The sequence below is a fragment of the Opisthocomus hoazin genome, chromosome 1 (genome assembly GCF_030867145.1).
Source record: "Opisthocomus hoazin isolate bOpiHoa1 chromosome 1, bOpiHoa1.hap1, whole genome shotgun sequence".
NCBI classification, from domain to species: domain Eukaryota; kingdom Metazoa; phylum Chordata; class Aves; order Opisthocomiformes; family Opisthocomidae; genus Opisthocomus; species Opisthocomus hoazin.
The window spans coordinates 155,974,593-155,999,654 of record NC_134414.1 but is presented as its reverse complement, the minus strand read 5'-3'; the positions used below and the strand labels follow the sequence as shown (position 1 = coordinate 155,999,654).

The window sequence follows — 25,062 nt, the reverse complement described above, 5'->3', positions numbered from 1 at the left end:
GTCCCCCCGGCGCTCTCTGCCCACACGCTCCTTCCTCCCCGCCGTGCTCAGGCGGCCATGCTCCATACCTTGGTATCCAGTTTATTCCCCCAAACAAGACAGCGGTTTCCCGCCCAGCGAGACCGCACGGCCCTGAGGGAGCAGGGCGGCGGGAGCAGGGCGGCGGGCCGGCCGCGCGCGCCTCCCCTCAGGAGCGGCCTCGCCCCTCCTCCTCCGCCCGCCCGCAGGTGAGGCCGGCCCCGGGGCGGTGCCGCCGCGGCCCGCCCGCCCCGTCCCGGCCGGGAGAAGCACCTGTGCTGCCCGCCAGCCCCCGCCGCAGCCAGGTACGTGAGGCCGGCCTCTCGCCCCCGGGGACCCGCTCCGCCCCGGCTCCTTCTCCTCGGGGCGGTTTCCCCCGCTGAGGGGAGGCGAAGGCGGCCGAGGTTTCCCTGGGGTGAGGTGGGCGCGAAGCTCACTGCCGGGGGAGGGGGCTGGGGGGTGGCGGGCGGGACCCCCGGGGTCCCCCCCCCGGAGCCCGCTGGGGCCGTGCGGGTCGGGCCGAGCGCTGGTCGCGCTGCCGTTGGGGTGGAAGCCGCCCTTGCTGTGGTTCGCTTTCATTTTTACCGTTTCCTTGCAATAACGTGACTCAGAGGTCACGACGAGGGACGGGCTCACGCTGCAGCCGGTTACGCTGGTGCTTACAGCCCGGGCCGAGAGCTGAGCCGGGTGGTTGTGTACGCGAGGATGCGACTCGCCCGGGTGGGGTTCTGCGCGTGGGGAATGCGTGGAAGCTGCTGGGTTTGGCGGGTGGGTGGGTTTGCTCTCTGGCGGCCATCCCCGCTGCCCTCGAGGGGAGGATTCGCAGGGCAGAAGGGCTCTGGGTGCGAGTCCCGCTCCAGAGCTGGGGCGCGGATCAACGCGAAGCCCGGCAGGAAGCAGAAGAAACGGGGTGAAGCTTCCAGTAACGGGGTGAAGCTTCCAGTGAGCGTCATGTGGTTGTCTGGGTGTGATGCAAGTGGTGTGTGTTGAGTTTTAACACCAGGAGCCATAAATGACCACTTGAAGACTATCTATATATCGATATGCTGTGCTTCTAGGGTTTTCTTTCCTCCCCTTTGTTACCAGTCCTTTGAAAATGAGTTCCTCTTCACCCCCATACAGTAGATGTGTGTAGGTAGTGCTCTTTTCAGCACTCTTTCTATACGTGTTGCCTGGTATATCTGGCATATAGTTAAAATCTTTATTGGCGTGCCTGTGCGTAAGGGGCTGGCTCAGCGTGGCATGTGAAACTTTAATTCTGACCTCTCGAGATGTCCGAGCGATGACCTCGTTGGTTTGCAGTAGGATTTCCAGGCAGAAGGTGGCACGGGGTTTAGTTAAGGCCGATTTAACTGCTGGGAACACCGACGGGAACCGGTTCCTCTCGTTCGCTGCCATTCGCATTCCTGCAATTCCTCCTGTCCAGCCCCCTTCCAAACGCACCCTGGTAGAAGTCCCCCACCAGAAGTCTGAGAACCTCTAGGGCTGACAGAAGAGGTGAAGCCTCTCTTCCCAGGTTTGAACAGCAGGCAAGGAGCTCCCCTGAAGTCGAAGGGAAAGGCCTGTCCCTGGTTAGATGCCTTTGCCCTTCCCGCAAGGGTGACGGAGTGCGTGGCCAGGAGTTCCCTGGCCTGGATGCTCTGTGTGGTGTCGATGACCTTCCTGGGGGGTTGTGTCTGGGTGCGGTGCAGTCAGCTGAGTGATTGCTGAACTCTTTTCACCTGGCCTTTTACTTCTGCCAGTCCAACCTCGGTGGCTGGATGCAGGGATGAAGCTCGTCACGGAGTGGTAGTCAGGGCCGCTGAAGGTAGGAGCCTTGTTTCCAGCACCAAAGCCTCTGCCAAGGAGGGGTGATCCCCGCTTTCGGGAGGTGTTTCGGCATCTAAGTGCGATATTTGCCGCTGACTTGTTGCAGACCCTTGGTATGCTGCCTAAAAGAGCATGCTGTTACAGCCTCAAATCTGGCAGTTTGCTGAGAGGTCTCTGAATAGATCTAAGTTGGGCAGTGGAGTTTCTGTGACCAAATAAATTCCTTTTTAAAGTTGCTCTTACACAAGTTGCTAATTCCCGTGTCTTCAAGCAAAAATATGCAGTAATACCAGGTGGAATTACCTTTAATAAGTGAAATGAAACTGAGTTCCTTGTGTGGTTTTCCTCATTGTTAGAGCAGGAATTCAAAAAGTAAATAAACGTGGAGAGATGTAAACTGTATTTTTAAGGTTCTTCTGAACTGAATGAATGTTTTGTAATAATACCACTGGGGAAACGTGTAAAAAGTGTGGGTTTTTTTGTACTCCCCTATGAACTCTTAAGCTTTTTTTTTTTTTAAGAATATGGATAGACCCATGAAGTCATTGTGTGGCTGAGCTGAGTATTCTACGTGCTTACGTGGGTATTGGTTTTTATTAGTTTTAAATTTAACAGGTTTGTTTTCAGATAAATTGTTCAGAGTCAAAGCAGTCCTTTGGGTAAAGGGTTTGTGCACAGTATAGCTGTGCTTATGCTGTGCTGACTGAATTGGTTTAATTTTGAAATTCAGATACAACAGAACAGTCATTATTTAGTAGGCATTGTGTTATTGAAACTGTAACTCCCATTTTATTTAAAATTTATTTTTTAATTCATTTTACAAATGTTTCTTTTTTTTTTTTTTTAATGGGACTTAACAGAGCATTGTAACTCTAGGGTAAGGTCTGTCACCGTGCAGACGATATAAACCACAGTCCACGATCTTGCTGTGGATGCAGGATGTATCTCAGAGGTGGGAATCCGGGCAGGCTGCTGCTCAGGAGTGGGTTGAGCAGCCAAGGCCGCCTGGGAGAGACTCCCCAGCCAGCATTAGTGCGAGTAACTCCTGCTGCTTCCCACGGCTGGGGTTTCAGGCTGCTTGCTACCCCCACACCCACACGACGCGCTGCCAGGCGAGTGGTACAGGCGACTGGGGGAACCATGCGTGACCCACTCGTGAGTCACGCCAGGCTGGAGTCACACGGGTTGGCCCCCTTTGCTTTTGAGGAAATAAGAAATGATTGTAGTATCTGGCCGCTTTCCTGTGCATCCCCCACTTCAGTGGCTCAGCTGAGCTGCAGAAAAGAAGCAGCTATTTCATATCCAGGAACGAAGAGGTCCACTTAGGATTTATGTTATATATTAAAAAAAAAAAATCCAAAACACCCCCCACACATTTTTTTCATGAAAAAACAGGCCATGTGGACAGTATCAAAGTTTTAATGATAAAATAAATACAGAAAAAAAACCCTGGAAATTCAAAAAATGTAAAATCTTACTGTCTTTAATTGACACCTACCCTCCTGCCCGCCCCAAAAAACCACCCCCACCAAACCAACAAAATAAACTTTTAGGATATGTGGATAAAAGTACTGATGAAGGGAAAATGTGAAGTGGCAATGGCAGAGACTAAAAAGGAATGAAAGTGCAGAGTAATTGTAAAAGTATTGCCAAAAGACTTTTATTTTACCAACACAGCTGGATATTACTGCCATAAGGCACAAATTCTGTTGTACGTATACACCGTTCAAGCCTGACAACTTAAAAACTGACAACTTGGTGCCTTTTCAAGGAGTCAATTATCCAGAAAGCTTTCTTTGCATCAAATGAGAGATTGGCAGTTAGTATTATGAGTATAGTAGAGTGGCTTAGTTGAACCATCAAATTTTCCCTGACCCTAACTAAAATAAGCTCTTTTGTTGTAAAATACAAGGCATTTTTGAAAGAACTAAATATAATCAGTGACTTATAATAAGAAACGAGCACTTGAGGGAAGAAAAACTAAAGAAGCAATGACTGTTTTTCTCTGCTTCTACTGGAAGTCTTTTTCATGCTTACCAAATCTTTCGTTCTTCATTACTGAATTCACTTTATATGGTATTGATGCAATCCATATCCTTTGAGAGTTTTTCTCCTCCTCCGGCTCACTCTGTCTTTTGGAGGCGCGATCTTTGGTGATAGCAACTTTCAGGGCATATGCAAACAGTGACTGCGGATGGGGAGCGAGTAGCATGAGTGGATAAATATGTAAGAAAGAGTCCTGTAATCATGCAAATGTGGGATGCCGTGGGTCAAACCATGTGTTTGTAAGAAATTTTGAATGCTGTGAGTGCTGCCATTTGCTACACCTGGGGCTGCAGGTGCATCTGAGAATCAAGGGCTAGGTGTCCAATGACAGGCACTCAGCACGGGATTCCAGCTGCAAGGCTTGCAACACTGTCTCCCGTAACATCCTCCTAGGGAAGCTCAGGAAGCGTGGGCTGGATGAGTGGTTGATGAGGTGGACTGAGAACTGGCTGAATGGCAGAGCTCAGAGGGTTGTCGTCAGCGGCGCTGAGTCTGGTTGGAGGCCTGTGACTAGTGGTGTCCCTCAGGGGTCAGTACTGGGCCCAGTCTTGTTTAACTTCTTCATCAACGACCTGGATGAAGAGTTAGAATGTACCCTCAGCAAGTTTGCTGATGACACCAAACTGGGAGGAGTGGTGGACACACCGTCAGGCTGTGCTGCCATCCAGCGAGACCTGGGCAGGCTGGAGAGTTGGGCACAGAGGAACCTAATGAGGTTCAACAAAGGCAAATGCAGGGTCCTGCACCTGGGGAGGAACAACCCCATGCATCAGTACAGGCTTGGGGCGGACCTGCTGGAGAGCAGCTCTGCGGAGAGGGACCTGGGTGTCCTGATGGATGACAGGGTGACCATGAGCCAGCAGTGTGCCCTGGGTGCCAAGAAGGCCGATGGGATCCTGGGGTGCATTAGGAGGAGTGTGGGCAGCAGGTCGAGGGAGGTTCTCCTCCCCCTCTGCTCTGCCCTGGTGAGGCCTCATCTGGAGTGCTGTGTCCAGTTCTGGGCTCCCCAGTTCAAGAAAGATGAGGAGCTACTGGAGAGAGTCCAGAGGAGGGCTGTGAGGATGAGGAGGGGACTGGAGCATCTCTCCTACGAGGAGAGGCTGAGGGAGCTGGGCTTGTTCAGCCTGGAGAAGAGAAGGCTGCGAGGGGACCTTAGAAATGCCTCTAAATATCTGCAGGGTGGGGGTCAGGAGGACGGGGCCAGACTCTTTTCAGTGGTGCCCAGTGACAGGACAAGGGGCAATGGGCACAAACTGAAGCAGAGGAAGCTCCAGCTGAAGATGAGGAAGAACTTCTTCCCTCTGAGGGTGCCGGAGCCCTGGCCCAGGCTGCCCAGGGAGGCTGTGGAGTCTCCTTCTCTGGAGATATTCCAGCCCCGCCTGGACGTGGTGCTGTGCCCCCTGCTCTGGGTGACCCTGCTTGGGCAGGGGGCTGGGCTGGGTGACCACAGAGGTCCCTTCCAACCCCTGCCATGCTGGGATTCTGTGATTTCTTATTTCCTCTGACAACCTGATAACTTCTCTCTTCCCTTATTTTTTATCACTTAAAAAAGGTTTCTCTCCCTTCTGCAAAAGACCGATGCAAAGTTGTTTACTGAAAAGTCTGTGAAGATACTCACGTATAGAATCGTACCAGTTAGAAACCATTAGAAGTACTAATTAAAAGAAAGAAATTGTAAACTGGGGAAAAATATTATCCTTAATTGCTTGTAGTTGTCATTGCTCTTAATTGTGCCAACAATAGGTAAATTTTTTTGATAGAAATGTCACTTTAAGTATTAAATGCCTTTAGTTAAAATAGCTTCTTGTTCCAGCCATAAACCTGGTAGGGTCCAATGGTTATAAATGGGATTATTATAAATTCACCTTTCAGTTTCTTTTTCACTTGCCCTCTCTTTCTGTTCCCAGCAGACAGGAAGTGTGAGTGAACTGGCTCGAGAGCCAAATGATCCTTACCAGTCCTTGGGTAACTTACTCAGGATTTTGAAGTCAGATGGTGAGAAAAATTCACACTAATTTTTAAGAAGCCTCATGAAAGCCTGCAGAAGCCTGACTAAATCTATGAAAAAAGGAAGAGGGGAATCCTTAGAAGTCATATGCCAAAGGCTGGATGAGAAAGCAAGAATACTTTACTCCTGTGTGACGCTTTTCAACAGAAGCTCGTAAAGAGCTCTGCTGTGACACTGATACTGAACAGTACGCTTCTCCTCGATGAGTCCCGTTTATTCTCACTGAGTAACTACCAGGTGGGTGCGGGAAGGGGTACAAGTAGAAGGTCTTGGTTCTAGCAGCTGTCGTCGGGGGGAGTGGAACCAAATTTCATTGTAATCCTGGTACCTCTGAAAGTACTTGGAAGTGACATATATCTTAACGTGAGCTAAGAGTGGCAAGATCTGATTAGCTGAAGAGTGGCAGAACTGCTTCCTGGTTAATCAAGCGGCTAACGTTTCTTTGAGGCATTGATTCATGAAAACCTTGAACACATAATTCATTGTAGTTGGACTGCTGCTGTTCAGTGTGCATGTGAGGTGGTGGTTTATGGTTGACCCAAATGCTTTCCTCAGTCTGGGCCTAATAGGGCTGTATATCCATTTTACACTGAGGCATGGCAAGTGACTTACAGGTCTTTGTGCAGAATGTGTAAATAAATGTGAAGAAAAGGGTAAAAATCCATGTTTAGAAGGAAGCAGAATATGCTGTCAAGTGCTTCATTGCATCGATGGGATTCTCAGAGCTTATGCTTGAACGTGTCACTGTTCTGAAAACTATTCTGGTAAGCAGTGTGCAAGGTTGTGGGTTTGGTTTGTTTTGGGTTTTGTTGTTTGGCTTTTTTATACGGGGGTGCTGTATAATTTTAATAGACTCTGAGAGAATGGAAGGCTTCTTCATCCTAGCCCTGAATTCTTTCCGGAGTTTGGCATCTAAGCTGCTTCTAAACAAACAAACAAAAAAAAATAAAGCTGGCTTAGTAATACTCATTCTGACTGTTTCATATGGCGTTGATTGATTATGGCCAGCAGCTAAGACAAAGGCAGCACGTGTATTAATCAGTCCAGAGAAATAACATTTTTCTTGCCAACAGCGTTGGTAAAGCAAGTGTGTTCTGTAGTATTGTTGGTGAGTTAAGCTGTGCGTCCACATCCTTGGAAAGGGTATAAAGGTTGTTCAAGAAAAAACAGGGATTTATTTAAAGGTTAAATTTAGAATTGTGGCAGTTAGAGAAGAGCCTCACTTGACAACCCTGTTTACTTCTGATCATTGCATTAATGAGTGATTTGTATGTTGTTCTCCTCTGCTGTATGGCCCTGCTGTTTTCCACAGCTGACTTATGGTAGCCTTGTCCCCTTTCTTTCTTCTCAAACTCTGTGTTCTTATGTCTACATACTGCTTATTAAATATTTACTGAACTTATCACAGGGAGTATTGTTGGAAGGCGCATAATATGCGAAGTTGTTGGTTGCACGAGCTTCTCTTTGAGGTCACCTGAAGGATTTGAGTGCCTGAAAACCTACCCGTGGTTTTTTAACCCTGCTGCCTTCTTTGGCTTAATAAAAACCACAGTGTTTCTATCTATGCCTTGCTTAAATTCAGACCTTTGTGTCGCTTCTGTTGTAGTAGTACTTTAGCCTGTAACAACATTATAGACTGTAGCAACACTGAAGACTACTTCAACATGTAAGTAATGTAAAATTTCTGTATGTTTTCCATTTTTGTGATGCGCTGGCAGAAGAATAGCAAATAAGCAGTGTGGTCTTGTTAGATGTTAGCACGGATTTAAATAAATGTGTATACAACTGGTGCACTTGTATCTTTAGAGTTGTGCAGCAATTATTATATGGAGGTTTGAAAGTTCAAGAAGATCTGGAAACCGGTGTTGTTAAGTACCTCTGAGGAGCCTGCCAGTAGTGCTTCATGGAGATTAATGGGCTAATGTGCATCGTTCCTGTAACATATTACCAGTGTTAGGTTTCTTACATGGGAAATAGGATTTATTATTTTCCAGATGTTAGAAATTTTGATTCCTTCCTAGATTGATGATTTGTGCCTGTTTGGGGGTGCAGTTAGAGGGAAAGTTAATAATAAACCAGGTGCAATGACAGTGAGTAATTTTACATGACTATAGGGAATTGGTAAGATTTCTTTAGATGTTGACTTTCGTTAAAGTATGGAAAAGGTCTGATTGCAGAACCCAGTTAATAATGGTAAGTGATTGTGCAGCCACCATTGCTACTGCTACAACTTCGTTTTCCACAGTCTCTCAGCTGAGAGTTCTCTGTAACGTGCACGAATATAGACGAATACCTTTGGATAAGGTGATGATGTATTCAGGGTTGAAGCCCTTATAATGGGGCAATGGTTCCACAATCATTATTGTCAAATATACATGGAAGTGGATCAGCCAGCAATAAAAACTTGATCCACATCATGCAGTGATGCACTATCCCATTTCTGTCAATTTAGTCAAAGTACATCGAGGCAGTAAAAAAAAGCATAAAACCTTGTTTATGTCAGCTTCAGGAGGACAGGAGATACCTGATGCCACATAAATCTTTCTGATAAAAAAGCTAACCTGCCAAAGTTGTTTGAATAAATTTGGATTTGTGGAATTTGCTTATGCTGTGTCATTTCGTTCTTTCCTGTGAGCTCAGTTTTTCTAGTCCAGTACAGGGAACTTGAAGGTAACACTTAGAGTATCATTGAACCTTGGCACGAGGTGCTTCTCATGCGGATTTTAGCTGGTCTTCTTGGAGCTAGTCTTCTGTGTGCCATACCAGATAAGTGAATTACACCCCTAAAAGACATGGGCATAGCAAACATGGATGAAAATGGACAGGAAGCCTGTTAGCCATATTTCAAACTTTTAGTCTAACTTTAGGGTTGGGTGCGTTTTTTTTTTTTCCCCAGCCTTCACAATTTAGTAAAAGATCTGCCTTTTCCTTCCTTTTCCTCTGCTATTTCTTTTTCTTCCTCTAGTTCCCTTTACTCCATAGTCTTGACTGACGAATTTATAATGTTATTCTGTGTTTTTGCACATACAAGAGTTCTTTGTGCTCTTCCATAATCATTACCTATCACAAAACTTTGCTTGCAAAAGCCAGCAAAATAAAGTGTGTGTGAGTTGCTAGTGCGTTTTAGCTTTGGTGGCAAGATGAGCAAGAAGCGTTTGAACACAATCTTTGCAATGCTAACATGAAGAAAACAGCTGAAGCTCTTGAAATGTAAGTCTGTTTTTCAGTTTTTGTTCATTTGTAACTAGCATGGGACATAATTTGAAAAATGAAGATTCTGAGGGTGGGATGTGCTGATGTGAATAGAGAGGAAATTTGAGGTGGACTGCCTATGGAAGGAAGTTGGGTTCAAGGTCAGATTTGAAGTGGCTGTTTTTGCTGCTTGATTACATTGATGGTATCTAATGTGAACTGTTTTGGGCCCTCCTAAGCCCCTGGGTACAGGCAGATCAATGACGGAGTTCTCATCTGGAACACTTACTGGACTGCTCTGGCAGCTTCATGGGTATCGTGCATTGAATTCTTCTAGTAAAACACTACTAGGCGTTACAGTGCTAAATTTCCTGCCTTGCGCAGTGAGTTATGGTAACTTACAAATTGGCAGGGTGGAAAATGTTTAATCTGAAAACCTGTGAATTAACGGAGAAATAATTGTTTCGGGCACACGAACAACTGGCTGGGTCTTCAGTGCACTGGTGAAGAAACAATCCAGTGCAAATGGAGAAACAGTGGAATTATAGGTGCCGTTATTGTTATTTTATTTGGTTTTGAATTGAGATTAGTAGCCAAACATGGGCTGTATGTTCACGGTCTAAAATGGCCTTTGGAACTCAGCCTCTGGTCTTTACAGTACTATTTCATTTTGGTGCAGCTTGGAGTTGGGAGGGGTGAAGGTTAAGTGTGGGTATTGCTACATCTCGACAAGAACTGGAAACATTGGCTTGCGTTGCATAAATATAAGAAGAATATTAATTTAGTTTAAAAGCCCTAATTTATTCCAGCCAGCGGAGTCTCCAGTGAATAATTATGCAATTAAAAATCCCCTTTTTATCATAATACACCAACCCTTTGTCCAGTAACTTGTCAGATTAATTTAATTAAAAAACACAATCTTAAAAATATACTTGCCTACAATTGAAAGTGTGTAATCCCTTGAGGTGGAAGCGCTAGTTAAACATGAGTTCAGCCCAACATAATTCTGCCACATTAGTGAGTCTTATAGTATATTAATTTAGAGACCAATTTCCGTAGAGGACTGATCATTAATGTTTATTATGATTACATTATAGTAATCTTTGTTTAGTCAATAAACATTTACGCTGAATCAAAAAATGGTGGTTTAGTATGTCATATTGCAGCCACTTGGCCGTGTTCAGATAATTTTGTCCTAACGATACAGCAGGCTTACATGGCTTTCTGTTAATTGGTTATACATTAGGCGCTTTCCCCCCCCGTGTGCTTGCCCTGTGCCAGATGAACGAGTGGATGTGATAAGAAAATAGCTGCACTGTTTCAGAAAGCAAAGAGTATTTCCAAAACCTCTTTGCTAAGTAAAGGGATTATTTCTACCCGTGCACTTTAGTGCTTTCAGCACTGGGAATGGCTGATACATGCAGATAGTCATACGCAGCAGGGATTCAACTCTTTTTCACTCTGACATGCTTAATTCTTTCCATAAATAGATTTTTGACTCCTAGCAGAGAAGGTATGTGGGGGCGGGGGAAGGAGGCTGTGCTTATGTGTTTCATGGTCAGTGAAAAGGCAGTGTGCCACTGGTTTCCCAGTGATGGGCAGCCCGTAGGCTCACAGCGAGCCTGCTCTGTTTGCCTGCCTGCCCCGGTCCCGCAGTTGAGAGGCAGGCGAGTTCCAGTATACTCGGAGACTGGACATCGTATGTAACTGTGGGGAAATGTGTTATTAGGTGATCCAGGTCTGCTTGGCAGCCTGCAGTTCAGGGTCAGCTCTCAAAGGAAAGACGGGAGTGGGCAGAGGTGGGTTTATGGGCTTGTTCAGGGCCCAGGGCAGACAGTAAAGGACGTCCCAAAGTGCAGCACAGCCCCTGGCGCGGGGCGGGGGGTGCTGCACTAGGCAGTAACCCCGTACTTTTGTACCTTTCCCACTCCAGCATCTTCACTATTTTAGGTAATTATGGTCTAAATTTTCTTATACACAAATGTGTGTATGTTTAAAAAAAAAAAAAAAAAACACACAAACAAAAAACAAACAAAAACAAACAAAAAAACCCAACCAAAACCAGCCAACCAACCAAACAACAAAACACCAACAAAACAACAAAACCCCCCAAAAACCCACAGACCAAAAAAAGCTAATAAATATATTGTTCTCCCCCAAGTTTCTCTCTGAGAGGAAAAATAATTCTATCCAGCAAAAACTCAGCTTCTCATTTCAGGAGTCTGCTACACAGTGTTTACCATCCTCCCTGCTGAGAATTCACTTTCTTGCCCACTGTAGCAAACGTTGCTTTATCTATTTCACGTACAGGGGAGGTTTGCTTTAGATGCATGCAGTGCTGGTTTAAAAATTACCCAGTTGGTGGCATCAGAAACTGAAGTTGGATTTATCATCAGAACAAGTAGCATGTCGGCACCTCTTCCCCTCCCTGCAGCATTAATAAATATTTGTTCTACACAAGGTTTGAACCAACGAGAGTTAAGAGGATGCTTCAAAATGACACGTGTCGTCTTTGCTAAAAACGCTTCCCCTTTCTGTGGAGTCACCGGTCTCTCCGGTACCCGCAGCACGCTGTCCGCAGTCAGGGTGGTGCCACGTCGAGACACGCTGCTTTTGTGAATTCTGAAAGGGCAGAGGTGTCAAATTCACATGTAAGAATCCAAGCCTTGTTAATATTTATGCACCAGTTTAATGCCGAACAGTTGCAGGAATATTTCTAATATTTTGCTTTAAATTGTGGCGTGACATTTTTGTGTGTGAAGTGATGTGGAAATCGATTTGTATAGATGCAATTAAGAAGAGCAATTATGCTTTTAAAGTTAATTGAAATATCCATATGTAGTTGGATAACCTTTTGTAAACTTGTATTGAACTTTTCAAAACAGTAATTTTCTAAATGTAAATATTAATCTACCAACCTGTGTATCATCATCCTTAAAAGTCCATTTTTTTTTTTCAACTTGCTGAATTATTTTTTCCTTTGAAAATGAATTTTTCATGGAAAATTTGATTAAAAATGTGCTGACACTGCGGAGAAATGTGGCAAGTTCTAGGAATTTTTCTGCATTTATCTTTACCGCACCAAAATCAATTGAACTTACTACAGTAGTGAAATTAATTGGGATTAAAGCCCAAATGGAAAATTTAATAAAATTAAAGCTGTTTAAGTTTTCCTGGATTTCAGGGTTAAATAACACTTCTCATTGATATTGATATGTGCAAGTAACACTCGAATATTTGCTTTTCCAGGCCTCACGGTGGTTTTGTGTCGAACAGGGTCTGTCAGTCCTGTGCAGCTCTGCGTGCTGCGTCCGGAGCCTCGTTACACGGCTGGCGTCCGCGCAGGGTGCGGGACTCCAGGCTCTGTGGGGTCGATCTGTACTGGCTCTGGGTGTGGAAGGAGAAGTCATTGCAGCAAACATCAATTTCCCTTTGTTTTGAGAACGGTTTCATCCATTTTTTGTGGTTTTGTTTGTTTGTTTGGTGGATTTTTTTTGCCTACATGCATCCCCTTTCTGTTCTGGCCAGCGTGGTACAGCTGGGTGTTTGCGTCGCGCATCTCTACCACTGCGTGATCTCCGGAAGGTGCGAGCTGTCGGACAGGAGAGCAGCGTGGCCGTAGGTTATACGCTCCCTCTTCCTCCGTCCCGTGGTGCCGGGTGAAGGTACAGCAGCGAGCGGGGCCGTACCCCATCTCCTCCCTGCCCGCAGCCTCTCGGTGTGGCAGTGGCAGGCTGTTGCCCGCTCTCGTGATGCTAGGAGGGCAAATGAGGCACCAGCTCTCGCAGGGAAAGTGGTGGTGGGATTTTTTTGCCCGGGGGAAATACTATGCCAAATGCATACGGGAGTTCAGGGGAATCTGGGTCCTCTGTGTAATCCTCTGCTGTCGGTGAGGTTACATGGGTGGTGTAAATGGCGGCCTGATGGAAGGAGAAGCAAGAGTAAAGAGGGAGAGGAGAGAGCATAGCTGGGAAGTGTTAGTGGGGCACCACCAGGTTTAAAAAACCCCCAAAGTGAAGCCTTTAATGCTGCGAAGTGAAACTTCGGAGTTTCTACTGTATGATAATTTGTAGAAAGTGCAAAGAAGGAAGGGTTTTCCAATATTTTCACCTGTGACGCAGATCTCAATGCCAAGGTTTAAGAATACTGGTATTTTAAAATGAGCGAGTATGTCCTCCGTGCCCTTAGGTAGCCACCCTGGCAGCATTTTGCACAAACTGGGGAGCAGGAGCTGGGAGAAGAAGAACGGTTGGCTGGGCTGTAGTGCTGCTGCAGCGAGCGGCTGGGAGCTGGATAGCGAACTGGTTGGAGGAAAGGCTGCGACGGGATGGGGAGCAGCGGAGGAAAGCTGCCATCAGCTGTGCTGCTTGCAGGGGCGTACAGCTGCTCTGCTGTTGAGCAAACGTTTCCTTTTAAAAAGCTAATCCATGCGTTGTATATGTAGAAATATGGTAATCCTTCTGGTTTTATTTATTCTGTCACGGAAATCGTTCTAGGTTGTGGCAGGCCCTTGGAGCAGCAAGGCAGGCTTTTACAGTAGTTGAGCTAGCTCCAAATCAGTCCTTCAAATAAGAGGCCCAAAGAACCACAACCCTACGTGCTCTTGCTGTCGGTCTTGGCGTGTACTTCCTATGGATGGCCCAGCTGATCGTCACCAACGTATTGCCAACAAAGAATGGGCGGTCGATAAAGAACATGAAAATAAATGATGTCAGATGCCTGAAAGAGACTGCTAATGAAGAGCATGCACTTTGGCTTTGGAGGACAGCGTGTAGAAAAGATGTCACTGAGGAAAGAGATTTAGTGCAGACAACCTGCTGTAAGAAAAGCAGGATGTGTTAAATTCACACTTCAGGAGTACGCTATGCACTCAGCTCACGTGTTTCTGCATTCGTAAATTCCATAGCAAAGTTTCTGCAGTATTATAAATAATAATCTTATGAAACCACTTTACCTGGTTCTGCAGACGATACCCTTAGCAAATACTGGGTTTGTGCAGAATTTTCATCCTGTCAAAATGTAAATTGCAGACTGATGTTACGTGGTGAGCTGTGTCGCACCTTTTACAAGTAACAAAGAAGATCAGCAGAAGGCAAGAACATCGTAGGGGAAAAAAAAAAAGAGAAACAACACTTTAAATTTGAAGAAGAACATATCTGACAGCTGAGTGAACAAAAAGAATCGGCATCGAAGGCGCCAGTGCGTTGACAAATGTCGGGAGGAAGGCCTCGCCTTCCTCTGCGCTGTCTGTAGCTGCGGGTTCGTTACCAGGCGGTTCTGCATCTGTGGCTGCCTTCGTTTTCCATGAAGTGATGCTCTTTTAGAGGCGTCAGTAAGTAATAAACTTGCTGATGGAGGGATATAGGATGCGGTATTTTGAAAATACTTCCAAATTTCTAGTATTAATGAAAGGCTTGTAGTTTGGCTCGTTTCAGGGCTTTTTTCGCTGCCTTTTTGGCGGGGCTGAGGTGGGGCAGGGCGCTAAATCTGACCGTTTACTGGAAACAGTGATCTGTGGCGTGGAACGCTGTTGAGGAGATTATGTTATCTCCTAGGAGCAGAGAACGCTGTGGTCAACGGGAAATCAGTTTCCGAGGGTGCTACAGTAAATTTGGCTTGTAACTGGAAACTTTCTAATTGCTTCCCCAAGGGAACAATCGGCTGAAAACCAGGCAGATGGCTTCTCCCTCATTTCCCTTCTTTGATTCTGTCTAAATTACTTGTAGCTTCCTAGTAACTTTGTGTGTTGAACGTTTGCAAAGGTTTTAACTCTGTCGTAGTTGCTCTCACTTGTACAGTAACTTTGGTTTTGAAAAGCCAGATGTTTTTCAGCAGGTTCTGAGAGAGGTTTAAATCTGTCCTCTTTAGATTGAGCTGCTACTTCTCACTGTAGCGTTAGCAATTAGTGTGAAGGAGAACGTGGTTTTTATTCAGTGCTGTGCAGCCGAAGGATTATATCTTTGTTTTCTTCAAGTGGGAAGTCAACAAGATAGCTTTTTTTTTTTCCTGTTCCATCAGTTCATTGAGACTTTCATTACTCACATCACCTGAAAAGCATTCTAGTGTCAAAGATATAGCCTAGTTTTTATGACTTATGATTTTATTTATGATTTACGGGTGAAATCATTAGGGTGGAAAGGCCTGGTATAAATAGTACTTTAGAAGGAAGGTAGTACCGCATTTCCTTGTAAGAGCTTTGGGAACTGTTTGGCTGGGATGAAGTCTGTGCAGGTCAGATATATTGAACATTGGCTTTCTTTGTGCTGAAAGCTTGGCTGAATGCAGTTAGTAGTCTATGAAAACTAAATTGAAAAATGTCACAGAAAAATAAATCACAAAAAGCTTATTGTGATCAAGTTCCAGCTTTAGCAAAGAGCAGAAAGGCCTGCTTGAAATACTCGGTGGAGTTGGAGGCTATGAGGTGTGAATACAAGTGTGAGCTGTGGGTTGAATTCTGAGCCCTTTGAAAACGTCTCAGTATTATTGCATTCCTACAAAATGTAAACATTTTGTTTAGGAAGAAAAGCTGGGAGCAAATTGTTCAGATAAGATAGAAAAAGTCAGCTTTCCTTTTTTTTCAACTACACTTTGCTTCAAAAACATTTTAAAATTTTGTTTATATGAAGTAGATACTTACGGACCCTTTACTCCTGACCAGTGCAGGTTCACATGATCAGATAACGTGCCAAGTACTTATGAGCAAACTATGTGAATTACTTAATCATCTACAATACTGCCACAAATTAGTTGCTAAAAAGTCATGCATTATCACACTAGTTGCTAATTGCTAGTTTCAGAAATGTCTAAATACCACTCAGAATAACAATAATAAAATTATTTATTGGTTGGAATATCAGTCACTAAGGTGATTTTTGCATCATAAGTTACAAACAACAATGGAGTTATCATTTTGAATACCATGGATCCCCAGCTCAAGAAAGATGAGGAGCTGCTGGAGAGGGCCCAGAGGAGGGCTACGAGGATGAGGAGGGGACTGGAACATCTCTTCTACGAGGAGAGGCTGAGGGAGCTGGGCTGGTTCAGCCTGGAGAAGAGAAGGCTGAGAGGGGACCTTCGAAATGCCTCTAAATATCTGCAGGGTGGGGGTCAGGAGGATGGGGCCAGACTCTTTCCAGTGGTGCCCAGCGACAGGACAAGGGGCAACAGGCACAAACCGAAGCCTGGGAAGTTCCAGCTGAACCCGAGGAAGAACTTCTTCCCTCTGAGGGTGACGGAGCCCTGGCCCAGGCTGCCCAGGGAGGCTGTGGAGTCTCCTTCTCTGGAGATATTCCAGCCCCGCCTGGCCGCGGTGCTGTGCCCCCTGCTGTGGGTGACCCTGCTTGGGCAGGGGGCTGGGCTGGGTGACCCACAGAGGTCCCTGCCAACCCCGACCATGCTGGGATTCTGTGGTAAAATTAACATGAGCTGAAATATATTGGACCCAGAATTGCTTTCATTTTTTTAAGAAAATTATTGCTCAGTGAGAAATTGTATAATTTTCTCTTTGGAGCTTAATGGGACTTTTCCCTGTGTTTGTGCTTTTAAACTGAATGTTTCCTGTAAATGGTGATAATTATTTTCAAAAAGCAATAAGTAAGATAATTATAAAATAGTTGGTAAGTGTTTGAAAATCTTCAAAGTGGTAGAAGCGTGTTCGTATTTTATCTGCAGTACAGCAAGTTATGGAAATGCATGATTGCCTTTGGTCATAATTACTATTACAGTAGTATCAGTTCTATGAAATGTTTTGAACCTTTATGGAAAACCTCCAAGAGCTGTCAGAAGCTGAAGATTAGAATGGTTGGCAGGTACTTGTTTTACTGTAGTACCTGGGTATTGTAGCTGTATACTGGGATGCAAATTTGTTTAGCCTGTATAAACCAAAACCCAAAGGGTAGAGGTTGTGTTAGCTGGTAGAGCCTGGCTCTAGTTCACACAGGTAGTACCTGTGGTCACTCTCGTGACTGATCCCTCCTCAGCAAAATAGGTAAACACATGCTCCTAATTAAGCAGATGATTAGTTGCTTTGTCGATGTGCATTTTATTTCTAGAAAACTACTTGCATATCCCTTCTCTAGTTAAAAAAAAAAAAAAAAGGGTAGTATCTAGCTTTCAGACTTGAGGATCTGGAGTAAACCTCCTTCAGCTTTGGGACGTGCAGCGTGGGCAGCAGCAAGCAGGTAAACTGTCTGGTCTTTTTTTGGTCCACAATATTTTCCCAGTTTCAGCGCTGTGAAGTAGCGGTACAAAAATCCTGTTCTCAACAACCAAGCCATAAATGTGCCTGATTGCTTTTTATTTAACATGGTTAGATGAAACCAAATTGGTGCAAAACAGGGGTTTGAAGTGAAATTAAATTAAAAGGGCAGTATGAAAAGCTCAGTTTCTTTCTCACCTCCACAGCTGAGTCTGGGTTTTTAATTTAAGGGAAGTACTCTTATTGCTGCTGAAGCAGCTGCTTGGGAAAATGTGTCTTGTAAGTCATGTTCTTTGCTGCTGATGCTCACTTTGTGTGTGTTACTGAGGATTCTGTTTACAGAGCATTCTGCAGAGTGTTTGACAAAAAGCACTGATTACGCACAGGAAGTGCTGTTTGTTCAGTTTTTTATATGTTAATGCTCTCTTGAAATTTTCATGAAGCTTTCATGTGAAATGTGTGGTGTAAAACATTTCCCGTAATAAAACTTAAAACTGCTAGAAGTTACTTTGGTGTGAGGTTATGGAGTATATAACTTCTTCATCAGAGAAATAAAATTAAGAAAAAATTAAGGTGTGTATTTTTTCTGGAAGTGAATTAATCTGCAGTTCTGATGTTTATCATTGAAAATGTGGAATATGTAAGTATTTTTAAAAAGAACTGCAGTGCCCCCCCTGACCAGATCAGTTTGTTGAAAGCCTTGTTATTGCACCTGGCTTTTTTGTTTTGGACTGCTGTTTTAAAACACTGCTACAGTACTCTGTGTTGTAAGAAAATGGTGCCCAACTGTGGATGAGCTCATTCCCTAGCAACAGTTGGGCAGGAGGATTTGGGAGGTGGTGGTTGTTTGCTTTGTGTGTCTGTATTGTGTGTAAAATACGCCACATTGCGATAACAGCTACTTCTGTTTATTTTTGCAGGGTTGACCCAAGGATCATTTCATCCTGCAAGAATTAGTTAGCAGGTTCTGCAGAGCCTTGTTCCTAAGGGGAAACATGTCTGAGATTGACTATGAGAAGTTAGCTGAAATAGGTAAATATTTTTTATGATACTTCAAGTGGCATCTGTGTAGAGTTACAGGTGATTTAATAGATCATCCTCAGTAAGTGAGAGGCTTCACCAACGTTCTTCGAGCAATCCAATAGAAGTTACAGCCACTGTTAAAGCCATTAGGGTTGAAGGTTAGTTTAATACATGCAGCTTCTATGAGTTATTGGTAGATGTTCCTAGTGCCGTTCTAGGCTATTAGAATATCACCATTATCACGTATTGTGGCACAAATGGGAGTCATTACTCCAAACAGACAAGTATTGAATGAGCATAGAGATTGCTGTATTGCATGTTATCTCCAAAGATGTTACTCGAGCTGAGCAATATGACCATGGCATTAGGGACCTCATCATTTTGAAAGATCAGTGTTACATTTTTTTTTCTTGAATTTTTGAGGATGCCAGGCTGAACCCCAGAGCAAGAGTCTTCCAGAGTGCTTCCCCCACCTCACCCTCCACCTCAGTCTCCCTTTCCTTGTCCCTCACCTTAGCTTTGATTTGTCCATGTCATGACTTCCAGCAGCAGCAGGCTGGTTTTTTACTCCTAGAGCCTGATTCGAAATCCACTGAAAGCTGTTTTCCCCTTGGTGTTGGCAAGCTCCAGATCAGGCCCCTCATGTTGTCAACCAACCTGGGTTGAACAGTGGTAACAGTGTGAGTAGCAACAGATGGTCCTCTGCTATGGCTCATGGAGCAGGGCAATAAACTCCTCTATCATTTGCTCATTTGCAGGAGAAAAATGGAGCTGAGGTCTCACTCAGTTTGGGACAATGAATCTTATTTATTACGAAGCATCTCTTGAGCTCCAGTCCCCTCGTTCACATGTTTAAAAAGAAAAAGAAAAAGAATACACGAAGAATTATCTTACTTGAATCATAGAATGGCTTGGGTCGGAAGGGACCTGAAAGATCATCTGGTTCCAACCTCCCTGCCATGAGCAGGGACCCCTTGCACCAGCCCAGGGTGCTCAGAGCTCCATCCAGCCTGGCCTTGAACCCTGCCAGGGAGGGGGCAGCCACAGCTTCCCCGGGCAGCCTGGGCCAGGCCCTCACCCCTAGGTTCGGGCTGACTAGCGTTTCGGTAGGCGCTGGGACTTCCTTAGTCCCTGTGAATAATGCAATACAAACAGGTGAGTGTACTGACTTTGCTTCTCTAGTTCTTTGCTACGTCTCAAAGCCAGATAGCTTGGTATCTATGCTTTGCTTACAAATCCTTACCCCTGGTTGTTGGAAATGTGTCTGTTTTTAAGCACAGTACAATATAATTTTTTGCAGAAGGAGCTGGCCTCTGCCTCTCCGTACCAAAGGCTGCAGTTAACATACTGGTTGTCTCTGTAGTGTTTAACTTGTGTATACATTGAATATATGTTTCACTTTTAATAAAGCCTGTAAAGTTGCAGTGGATTCTGGCAAACGGTTCACAGCTCCTGCTTCGCATCCCCGCAGAATAGCATTTTCTTTTTCTTCTATCTGCCCTTCGCAACGTGTTGTTACTTTAGGTGGTTACAGTTCTCAGATATGGGAAAAAACCCTGCTAAACAAGATAATGTGTTCCTTGTTCTGAGTTTTAACATGACATAAATATACAACAAAGGAAAAAATTGTGAAATTTATATACTGTATTATATTTGTATTATTCCTCCTGGCGCTTGGCACAAAAACAGTCTTCAAAATGATAGAAATTTTTTCTAGTTACGGTTACTGTAGCTTTTTATACATGTTACACTTTTAAAGAGTAGAAAAATACACATTTTAGAGATGATAATAAGAATTTTAACGTTTTTGTGTGTATGAGGACGACTATAATGGTGTATTTCTAAAAGCAGATATATTTTTTTTTTTCCTATAAGACTGCCGATTTATTTTCTGAGGAGGCTTTAATGCGAATTCAGACATAAAGAAATTTAAAAGTAGTATGCGTGTTCTTGACTCCACTTTCTTTGAGATGCCCGACCACTTGTGATATTTTTTGTCCTTGTGAAATGCATGTTTGGTACAAACCGTGGTAAAAATAAAAATGAGACAATGAAGATTTCGTGTGGCTGTTGACAGGACAGAAAGATACTGGGAAACTGTGAGTGGAAAGCATTCTGAAATTCTTAGTAAGAGTTTTTCTCTAACACTTGTTAGCTACTGGCAGTTAAATCTGGTTGACATCAATACTTAATATGTTCTCTCTGCGCGAATGTGTCTTGTGTGGTGGTCAAGGCATATGAAATGCACAGATGATCAGAAGGCAAAATATTCTTTAAGTACTTTTTAAAGTGGCACTACTAGTGTTATAGATGAAACTATTAATTCCACCTTATTAAAACATGACAGAAGAGACAGATGACATACAGGGAGTGGTGCACCATCTCGGAACATTAATATTTCTCTTTATGTGTACCTTTTCTTGCCTTAAGCCACTAAGTCACTTGTGTGTTAATGTGTGAATATAGTGTTATTTCAGTTAGTTTCTAGAAAACTGTTGGCTTGGATAGCATAGAAAGGTTTGTGACACTAATTATCCCAGAATCTGTGGTGACTTGGGTATGTACTTAGGATCAGCTCTTTTTGAACCTTACAACAGTTTGGAAAAAAACTTTGTAAAAAAAAAAACAAAAAACAACCAAACCAAACAAAAAAACTCTGGGACAAGATGAATTGACCTTGTATTGCTAAATTCAGTGCAGAGTAGATTTGAAGATCTAGTCCAGAGTGTACTGAAGGTGGGGGAAGGATGCCCGTTGATTTCACCAGGCTTTTTAGCAGACTTTCACGCCTTTGCTTGGCCTCTGGCTGGAATAGATGCTAGGTGGAGATTTGGCTGCCTTGCCTATTGCAGCTTCAGAAGATTAAAGGATTTCAAGAAAACAGTGGACTTTGCCAGAGCTGCGATGGAGATTTGTTGGCACTTTGCTACCTTTACGCAAAGTAACGAGTCTGCTCCCAGCGAGGGCTCACGGGGGGTGTTAATGTGGAGTAGCTGTCAAGGCACACGTTGGCGTACTGAGGCTTTGACTTTCCCATTCCGACAACCTTGAAGTAAAAGACAAGAAGCTGTGGATGGAGAGCAGCAGACTGTGGGAGTGTAGGCAATGATGAGACAATACCAGCAGTTGTGCATAGCGAGGTCACAGCTTGCCAGCTGTCCAGTCATTGTCGAGATTTTTATGAGCATCGCAGCAGATTGTAATCTGAAGGAGCATGTGAAGGCAGCTTTATTAAAGGGCTGCTTTTCCCACGTGTGACAAAGGGTAAAGAATAAAAAACTGATCTGAAGCTGCAACAAATGGGATAAAACCCTGTGATTTTGTCAAACTGAGCTAAAATTCAACCCCTCAATAATGTATCGGAGGCAAAAGTTTTTCTTTGTTTGCTAGCACTTAAGTGTCCTTTCTTCTTGCTCCTTTAGAACTGCAGAAAGAAGAAGTGGAAGATACACAGTCAGAACAGGAAGAAACATTTATGTCTCCAGTATTTGAGGATCCTGAGTTAAATATCAATCACCCTTACTATGATGTTGCGAGACATGGCATCATCCAGTTAGCAGGTATTTTTGGAAAAATGCTACGGCTTCGTGATTACTGTATCCCTTACCACATTTTACTTACTCTGCTCCTTAGGGTGATGCGTAGGAGTCATGTTGGTGCTTTCAGCCTTCCTCCTGAAAAGCAACTGAATAATAATAATATGTGAACTCAGCGCTTTTCTACAGATGAATTATGAGACAGGTATTTGAGCTTAGTCTTACTTTAAAATACAACTATAGCAATGTATTGTAATCAGAGGCCTAACTGGGGCTGTAACAGATCTGCACTTTATTTCAGCGTAAGCTGTTTTGTTTTCGGAATACCCTGAAGTGTTGTGTAGCCATACGTAATCGTTTTTCTAGTCTGCCTTGGAAAGGGCTTGCAACTGTGAAGAGAGATGGTTACTGTATAAAAACTAACAAGAGGCAGAAAGGAGACTGTTGACCTAAGTGTTAACTGCCTGTATCGTGTGACTTTCCGTTTTGACACGGAGAGAGGCTGTGGTGTTTGAATATTGGATCATTTAATGTTTACAGTTATTTATTTTTAAAGCATTCTAGCAACATAAAAGACATGTGAGGCATATTTATGATATGAAAGCACCTCTTGAAAGTATTCATTCCGTATTTTAATATGGCATTAATAATCACAGTCCTAAAGAAATATATACAATAAGAAACAAATAGTGATATTTAATACTGCTTAACCTAATGAAGTCTAAGGTTGTGCTGTGTTGTATATGCTTTTCGGTGAGCCTAGATTATGATTTTTGAGGAAAATTATGAAATGGGGCTATACATAGGTACCTTCCTGAATTTGAGCCATAAACATGGTGTCATCCCTGTGAATATCAGCTTTAGCAAAACCAGTCCCTATTGCAGTATGATTGACTAGGGCAGTGAAATCTGTGGTAATTTGACTTCTGACTTATAGTGGGAGTAGAATTTTATCAATATTAACTTCTCTTCTTGAAGCTAGTTACGCACGGGATATAATTACCTTTTACCTTCTTTGAAACTAAGCCCCCAACATAAGACTCAAATCCATAAACAAGGAATAACAGGTTCACATTCTTGTGATTCTAAAGGAAATATCAAGAGATAGAAGTTACTAACGAAACCATTGAAATCAAAGTGACAAAGTGTGAAATAGATATGTTGACACACTGGATACACCGCAGTCACTCTAACTGTCCACCCAAGAACCTCTTCCATCTGCTGTTATAGGCACTGCTACATGATGATGCTTCAAAAGAGATCTTTAGGACTTTTTTTTTCCTGCTAGTATACTCAACATCAAATTGTGATGGGTCATGTATTTACTGCTTCGACTTTAATCACGCCATGACTATTCAGTAGATTGTTCTTCATCCAGTCAAAGCTGCCCTGGAAGTCATAAGCACTTGATACTTGTCTGTTTTAGCTGGTGTTAATTCTAAAGGGTCCTTGTGTGTTTATTTTCATTGGAGTAACTATCGTCATTTTTGCAGCTATTGGCAGAGCTGCCAGGTGTTGAGCTAAAATTCCTGAGTCTGTACTTAGAGAAAGCTCCTCTTCTCCATCCCTCCATACAGAGGGCAAAGGGGACAAGTTGGCAATCTTAGTAAGTTCTTGACTGACCAATGAGACGTTTCTTGCTGTTTTAAAAAAATAAATAAAGAAAAAATTGCTTACTACCAAGGCAAACAAAAACTGTAGCTTTCAAAGTCTCAGGAGGACTCTGTCTTTTGACTTGGAAGAGTTAGCAGGGTGGTGGAACTCGAAAAAGGGGAAAATTTTGGAATGAGAAGACGAAATGTGCCAGAAGAGCTGCCTTTAAAAATTCATGCTTTTACTGCTGTTGATAGAGAGAACATGTGGTGGGGACAGAATGATAACCAGCCTGCCCTTCCCTGAGCAGTCCCGCCTGGCTTCACCTTGTGCATATGCCTTATTCCTGTGCTAAAGAACAGGAATGTGCTTCGGTATAGTGGAGTGAAAGCCACGGTGTTTTTTTGAGGAGACCTATCTGTAGCTTCCATAGTTTCACCTTGGAACTTGCTCTGTATCAGTGTTTGCTTGGAATGCAGTCCAGACATCAGGTATACTCCTAGTTTAAATTCACTGGAGCAAATGGAGGTATTCAAGACCCACCTGGACACAGCCCTGTGCAGCCTGCTGTAGGTGACCCTGCTTCTGCAGGGGGTTGGACTGGGTGACCCACAGAGGTCCCTTCCAACCCCAAACATTCTGTGGAAAGACCTCCCTATCCCCAGTGCTGACTGGCATGGAGTCAGGTTTGAATGTTTTCTGGATATAGGTTCAAGTGAGGAAAGGATGAGCTCTTCAGATTGGCTTTTCCAAGATGGGAAGGCAGTCCCTTTTGAAACAAATAATTTTTAAATGATACGTACTTAGCTTATAATGATTTTAATAATCTCTTTGAATAAGACAAATATAATTTCAGTGTTTGGAATAGCTGTTTTAAAGCAATTCTGAAAGCGGTTCCTGCAGTTCTAATTCCGTGATTGAAAGACAGTGAGATGTATTGATTGAAATGATTGAAGAAAAAGAAATGATTTAGATGAAAATACTTGCAGTAGTTCATCCATCTCTTATAGTGATCTAGTTTCCAACAGTTAATTTTAAAAAAATTCTGAAATTCCTTCTTGCTTCTCACAAATTAAAATGATTCATACCTGCTTTCCGTAACAACAGCTTTGACTATATGCGAAGGAGATTTTTTCAGTTGTATTCATGTAGTGTGAAAATACAATTAATTAAACAAGAGTAGGGGACATTTTAAAAAGAGATAAGCTCTAATAGTTGTTTGTTAATTGTAGACTGATTTATGTCACCGATACCAGTGTGCAGCTGACTGCTCCGTTCACTGTGTATATGGGACAGTGCTGCAATGCGAGTCCTTTTTATTTCTGTTTTGAAGGAGAAATTTCAATCTGTTGCCTAAAAAGAAACTCAAGATTATTTTTCTTTGTGGCAAAATGGAAGGGAAATATAAGCGTATATGATGCACCAAACTTCCTTATTTTCTGTAGTTTGCTTCTGTAGTATGATTGCTGACAACTTTTTGCAGTGCCTTCGCTGAGTATGTGCTGGCTGAATAGGGCTCGGTCTCCGATGCCTGTGTTGTCATTAACTGCAAGTGTCATACTTCTATATGTTAGGCAAAATTTGTAAATGGAATCAAAGTCCATCGTTGCTTTAAATCTGTATTTCCTTTCTTAGCCTTT

The 25,062-nt window shown here is 43.5% G+C and overlaps 1 protein-coding gene across 4 annotated transcripts in view; it reads left to right on the top strand.

Moving 5' to 3' along the window:
- The first annotated feature begins 251 nt into the window (after positions 1-251).
- ARHGAP8 (Rho GTPase activating protein 8) overlaps positions 252-25,062 on the top strand; it is a 71,825-nt gene continuing 47,014 nt past the window's right edge. For 2 of the 4 annotated variants that reach the window (XM_075442920.1, XM_075442900.1), the window contains exons 1-3: positions 252-323; positions 18,191-18,302; positions 21,716-21,853. In XM_075442920.1, coding sequence (XP_075299035.1) covers positions 18,266-18,302; positions 21,716-21,853 — 175 coding nt within the window. In that variant the 5' untranslated portion in view covers positions 252-323; positions 18,191-18,265. Of the gene's footprint in view, positions 324-18,190; positions 18,303-21,715; positions 22,035-25,062 lie in introns of those variants that run through there. The other 2 variants (XM_075442914.1, XM_075442907.1) reach the window with 2 other exon arrangements.